This window comes from Entamoeba invadens (assembly GCF_000330505.1).
Source record: "Entamoeba invadens IP1 unplaced genomic scaffold scaff_1105074725243, whole genome shotgun sequence".
NCBI lineage: Eukaryota > Evosea > Mastigamoebida > Endamoebidae > Entamoeba > Entamoeba invadens.
In genome coordinates this window covers 117,349-122,693 of record NW_004443511.1, presented here as the reverse complement: position 1 = coordinate 122,693, position 5,345 = coordinate 117,349, and the positions used below count along the sequence as shown (strand labels likewise).

Sequence of the window (5,345 nt, the reverse complement as noted above, 5' to 3'; positions counted from 1 at the left end):
AGTTATAAGCCAATGCTGTTTAAGATAAACAAACTGAAAAATGAAGGTATTAATTTGAACTGCTTTTTGAGGCGTGACATGTGTTGTGCGGTGACTTCGTCGAAGAATGTTGTTAAATCGATATCAAAAAAGTTTGTGTCCATCTCTTTGAAACCATCCGAGGAAGTTAAGTCTTTAAGTAACTCCCTTGTATCGTAGTCGACAAAATTAAGAAAATCGTTAAAAGTTGGTGTGTCTTTGTAAAAGCCGTATTTGAGCCGTCCAGTGTCAGAGAAAAACTCTTTCAAAAATTTGAGGGAATTGTGGACTAAATTTGGAACGCCACGAAAGGTCTTTGTTGAAATGGTTGGGTCTCGAAGTTCAGGGAGTTCTTCAGAGCATGAACTTTTTACTGAGCGAGGTGAAACTGGTTGTGATATAGGAGACATCGACCCTTCCTTCAGTTTTTCTTTTGACTCACGAGAAAACCCCGCAAAGCGTTTTGTCTTCTTTGGTTTTGGTGTTTCAGTATCCATGCAATAGCAATTCGAGTTTACAAACTTTTAGAAAAAAATGCAGAATTATTCGAATTTTTGATTTTCTTGAAATGTTTTTTGTTATCCAACAAGGCGTTAAATATTTTAACTCGTTTTTGAAACACTCAGTCTTATTTTCCATAAGTACAGTCAAGATAAAAAGTCGGATGCTGAGAAAAAGGCGGATGCTAATCTAAATATAAATTTGTTTTGGTGTTTTTCATTTTATTAATTATTTTAATGATTATTTATATTAAAATTTATAGTAATTATATAAATAGTAATATAAGTGGGATGCGGGTCTTAAATTAAAACTAAATATTTACTATATTTTATTTAAATATTTTAACAAACTAATAAATGAAGTTGAAACTCAGAACTGTTATTATCAAATTGAACAACAATATCACCCGTTTGTGCTTTTAAAGAGATTATTCAAGTGTTGGGTCTATTTTATTAATGAAAGATATATTCAATTATACATCCACATCAACTAAAACATAGAACAGAGAAAGTGGAGGGAAAATGATAGTATTACATGAGAATAATGGAAGTAAAAGAACTCAATTGACGCTTCTACAAACTTATAAAATATGATTTGTTTGGAAGAGGCGGTATGGTTTTAAAATTCAAGGTGATGTCCAAGCTTACTTCTCCAAATCATTCCAAAATATAAATTCACACCGTTTCCATTGTGGAATGGTGTTGTGTGTTGACTACAGACTAAATGATTGTTTAAACTTGTTTTATTTCTTACTACTTTTTATTTAGCATAACAGCCGATAGTTTTTTATGTCTGCTTATATCAATGCATATAATTATTTATTCATTGTGCTATATGGTTATGATAGTATTGAAAATAAACATTAAACATATAACTTATAACGTCTTGGGAGAGTTGTCATTCGTCAAGTCAACATCAATATACATTTAAAAATTAATAAATAAGAATTTATCAAAAATGAAAGATATGAACAATTAACTGTTCAACAACAAAAACGAATGTTGTGATTTAATTTTTTTGTTATAATAATAAAAATACTATAAATCAATCAAACTTTTAGAAGTATTAAGAATATTCATTTTTTGTACATATTATTTTTTGTTTGAAAAATAACCAATAGTTGCGAGCATCTGACTTTTTCTTGCATCCCCTTATTTCCCCCTACTGTAAAGGGCAAAAAAGACATTTAATGTAGCTATATTTGTACTAAGTATTTGAGTAAAACCCAAAATTCAGTCTAAAAATCGGGAAATCTTGACTTTATTAAACATTTTCCCGTATTTTTAGAAGTTTATTATGAGCATATCATTACAAAAGCCAAACAGGGAAAAATACCAAATTTATTTTATATATCTCTGTAAAAACAGATCAATTTTAAACAAAGACATTACAGCAAAACCTCCCAAGAGAGGGCATTTTTTAGACTAAAACTAAAAACAGAGTTCTCTATCGAGTGGTAATTAAGGTTTGATTGGCTAAAAATGCCCGCTCTTGGGAGGTTTTACTGTATTTTAAGTGTTAATAAAAGAAATATCTATGTACATATAACAATTGAAACAACCTATTATAGTTTTAAAATTTAGATATTTATTATAACTATGAAATTAGAATTTTTTACTAAAAATTATTGTTTCAGTTCACAGCCAATTTAAAATTTTTTCATTTTTGTTTCAATTTAATTAAGTTTTTAAGGTTTTAATAGTAAAGTAAATAATTATACTTCATGTTATAATAATATGATAGATAATATAGTTTATAAATTTATATATGTCCCAATTTGTTTAAAAAGCAATAACTCAACAAGCTATACATCATTCACTTTAAGTTCAATAAATACCTCAACGAATGTTTTGATGTTTTCGATATACTTCAATACATATTTTAAAAGGTAGAAATATCAACACTGTATATCCAAATTTCCAAAATGATCTTCTATGGAAATGTATCTAGACTCGATATCGGTACAACACAAATTGCATTTTTTGTGGAAACTTTGGGTATACATTGTCGAGTCACTGTAATTCAGTCTTTTTGTAACTACTTTCCCAAGTCTTTGGATGTACATTTGACTTTTAATGTTGACAACAACACAACAATTACCAATTATTCATACTCTACATCCACAAGTAATGTCACATCACAATTAAAAGAAAAAGTTCAAGCCAACACAGAGTATCTAGACGGACAAAGTAGTGGGTTTACTTCATCTATTGTAGACAAATCGGATGACCTTTCTTTTTCAATAAGGTTGGCAAACATCAAATCAAAAGAACACTTCAATTTTTCATTAACATACCTAACACTTCTTGATGAAGAAAATGGTTTTCTTGTTGTAAAAATACCAGCATTTCCCTTTCAAAAAATTCCATTTACTTTGGCTATTACTGGAACGTCCCAATTGTCTACTTCTGGTGATTTGGACAAAAGTATCAAAATTCGGCTACCCTTTCCAACACCAGAAATTTCGTATTATGAAGATACAGACACTGACGAAGTTTATTGTTGTTCGACCTTTTATGCCCAAAATAGAGGTGGTGAAGCCAATGTCGTCTTTTTACTTGATAGAAGTGGAAGTATGGAAGGGGTGGGTATCACTGAAGCCATCAATGCATTAAGAATGTTTTTGAGGCAACTTCCCAACAATGCAAATTTTGATATCATTTCTTTTGGGTCTGATTATGTTCCACTTTTTGGAAAACTTGCAGAGTACAATGAAGACTCATTCAAAGAAGCAGATGCAAAAATTCAAAAATTTGAAGCTGACTTGGGAGGGACAAACATGCTTGATCCTCTTCAATATGTACTTAAAAAGTATCCATCGAATTTGAACATTATCTGTTTGACAGATGGCTGTGTTGATCCTGATTATAATAAACCTTTAAAACAAACAATATTCGAGTTATCAAAAATTAACAAATTACATGGAGTTGCACTTGGTTCTAATTGTGATGATGAGTTTATAAGATTTATTGGGAAATGTGGGCATGGCATTTCAGTTGTCTCCAAGAACATCAAAAACATTAAAACAGAAATATCCAAAATTACTGATAAGATATTAAAAGGAGAAATCACCAATTGTACCATTGATTGGGAGACAAAAGGTCTTGTTATGCCGTCGTCTTTGCCCTTCTTTGTTGATCATGTCACCACTTGTATTCAAATGACTAAAGAAAACTTTGCTCTTCTTTCCACAAACTCTCAAAATGATTCACTTCACGTCAAAGTCGAAGCACAAACAACAAAGAATGGAACTTATCAACACGTGCACGCATCAGAAGTAACTTTTAATAACACCTTAACGTATAACCAAATCGTTATGAGCAATCAAACTCTTCGTGAAAGAGGGGATTTGGTTCGAGATATCTTTGGATCTTTTCTTATCAAAGAGACTGAATCATTTGCTTCAAAAAATGAGGTTATCAAAAATTCTTTAAAATATGGAATCTTGTCAATTTACACATCCTTTGTTGCAGTGGACAAAACAACGAAAGTTGAGGCATGTGATGTCAAGAAAATTGTCTTGTCACAAAATTATGAATATCAAGATGATGATGAAGGAAATCAACCGAACAAAGTGTTAAATCCCCAATATTTAAAACAATATGATGGTGCTTGTTATGAAGTTGCTCCACCAATGTACATTTACGTCAAACCAACAGTGGAAGAGGATAAAATATGTTATAAAGAGTTAGACAAGTCCAAAGTGTTTGACAGTATTATTTGTCTTCAAAACTATAGCGGTGCATTTGGTGGAGTTGAAAGTGTTGTACCTGATATTGCACAGATCAACAATTGGAGCACTCCTTTAGTTCAAACGTATTTTGTAATTGCATTTTTAAAGATGAGGTATTCAAACATGAAAATAGTTTGGAGACTTCTTGTTGAGAAAGCTGAAAAGTACATTGCAAGCAATTTAGTGGCGATATCCGATTCAGAAAGAAAGACCATTATTGAGGTTGTTAGAAAGATACATTTTGGCAAATAAGAAAAGCTCTTTTTAAAAGTTTTGTGTTTCAATTTTTTCAAAACAAACAGCAAACAATTTTTAATTCACAAATTAGTAAATATCCTCATATAACCTTTCATTTTTAACAATCTCTGTAAGTCGAATGCATTGCAAGAAGCACTCCTTTCCAAGTCGAGTAACACCATTTGGAATAACAACGTCTCTAAGAGAAATGCAGTTTTCAAAACACTTAGTTGATATCTCTTCAAGAGTGTATGGCATATTGACTATTTCCAAAGCAGAACAATTCACAAAACACTCATCCCCAATCGTTTTGACGCCATTTGGAATATCAAGTGTTTTAAGCGATGAACAATTTGCAAATGTGTTCTCTTCCAATGTTTGTATATGACACTCAAATTTAAGAAATGTCAAACCAGTACAATCAGAGAAGCAATAACTGCCAATATGGATGATGTTCTTAGATAGTATCACTCGTTCAAGAAAATAGCACTTTGAAAAGCAGTACTCTGCCAATGAAGTCAAATTGTCAGGAAGTTGGACTTCTTGTACTTCACATTGTGAAAAGCATGCAACATCAAGAGACTTCACGTTCTTTGGGATGTTGACACCAAATGCATTTCTGTCACTCTTCGTGTACGTCAAATTCTTGAAATCAAAACAGTTCTTCTTGTCTTCAGAAAAAGCGGAGTAAGAAGCCAAATACCACACAACTACTTTATAAAATTTGTGTTGTTCCTTTTCACTCAGTTCCATGTTTCTTTTGTTCTCAAGACGCTTTTTACGGTTTTTGGTATTTCTTGCTCTTTTAGAGTTGTTACATTTTGGACCACAGAACACGTCTGTGTGAATATTATTG

At 31.4% G+C, this 5,345-nt stretch overlaps 4 protein-coding genes across 4 annotated transcripts; 1 reads left to right on the top strand and 3 right to left on the bottom strand.

The window, feature by feature from the left end:
• Nucleotides 1–2: 2 nt before the first annotated feature.
• On the bottom strand, nucleotides 3–515 carry EIN_206910 (hypothetical protein; the record flags this gene model as incomplete). The annotated part of the gene is made up of 2 exons (XM_004258387.1): nucleotides 3–15; nucleotides 155–515. Coding segments are annotated over 2 exons (374 nt in total), but the record flags the coding sequence as incomplete, so codon positions are not given.
• Nucleotides 516–2,443: 1,928 nt separating this feature from the next.
• Nucleotides 2,444–4,504, top strand: EIN_206900 (hypothetical protein; the record flags this gene model as incomplete). Its single annotated transcript, XM_004258386.1, has 1 exon — nucleotides 2,444–4,504. The coding sequence occupies one exon, from the start codon at nucleotides 2,444–2,446 to the stop codon at nucleotides 4,502–4,504; it is 2,061 nt and encodes a 686-aa protein (XP_004258434.1).
• A 72-nt stretch (nucleotides 4,505–4,576) lies between these two features.
• EIN_206890 (hypothetical protein) lies at nucleotides 4,577–5,242 on the bottom strand (the record flags this gene model as incomplete). The annotated part of the gene is made up of 1 exon (XM_004258385.1): nucleotides 4,577–5,242. One exon carries the CDS (start codon nucleotides 5,240–5,242, stop codon nucleotides 4,577–4,579), a length of 666 nt encoding a protein of 221 aa, XP_004258433.1.
• Nucleotides 5,243–5,303: 61 nt separating this feature from the next.
• Nucleotides 5,304–5,327, bottom strand: EIN_206880 (Hypothetical protein; the record flags this gene model as incomplete). The annotated part of the gene is made up of 1 exon (XM_004258384.1): nucleotides 5,304–5,327. A coding segment is annotated over one exon (24 nt), but the record flags the coding sequence as incomplete, so codon positions are not given.
• Nucleotides 5,328–5,345: the final 18 nt, after the last annotated feature.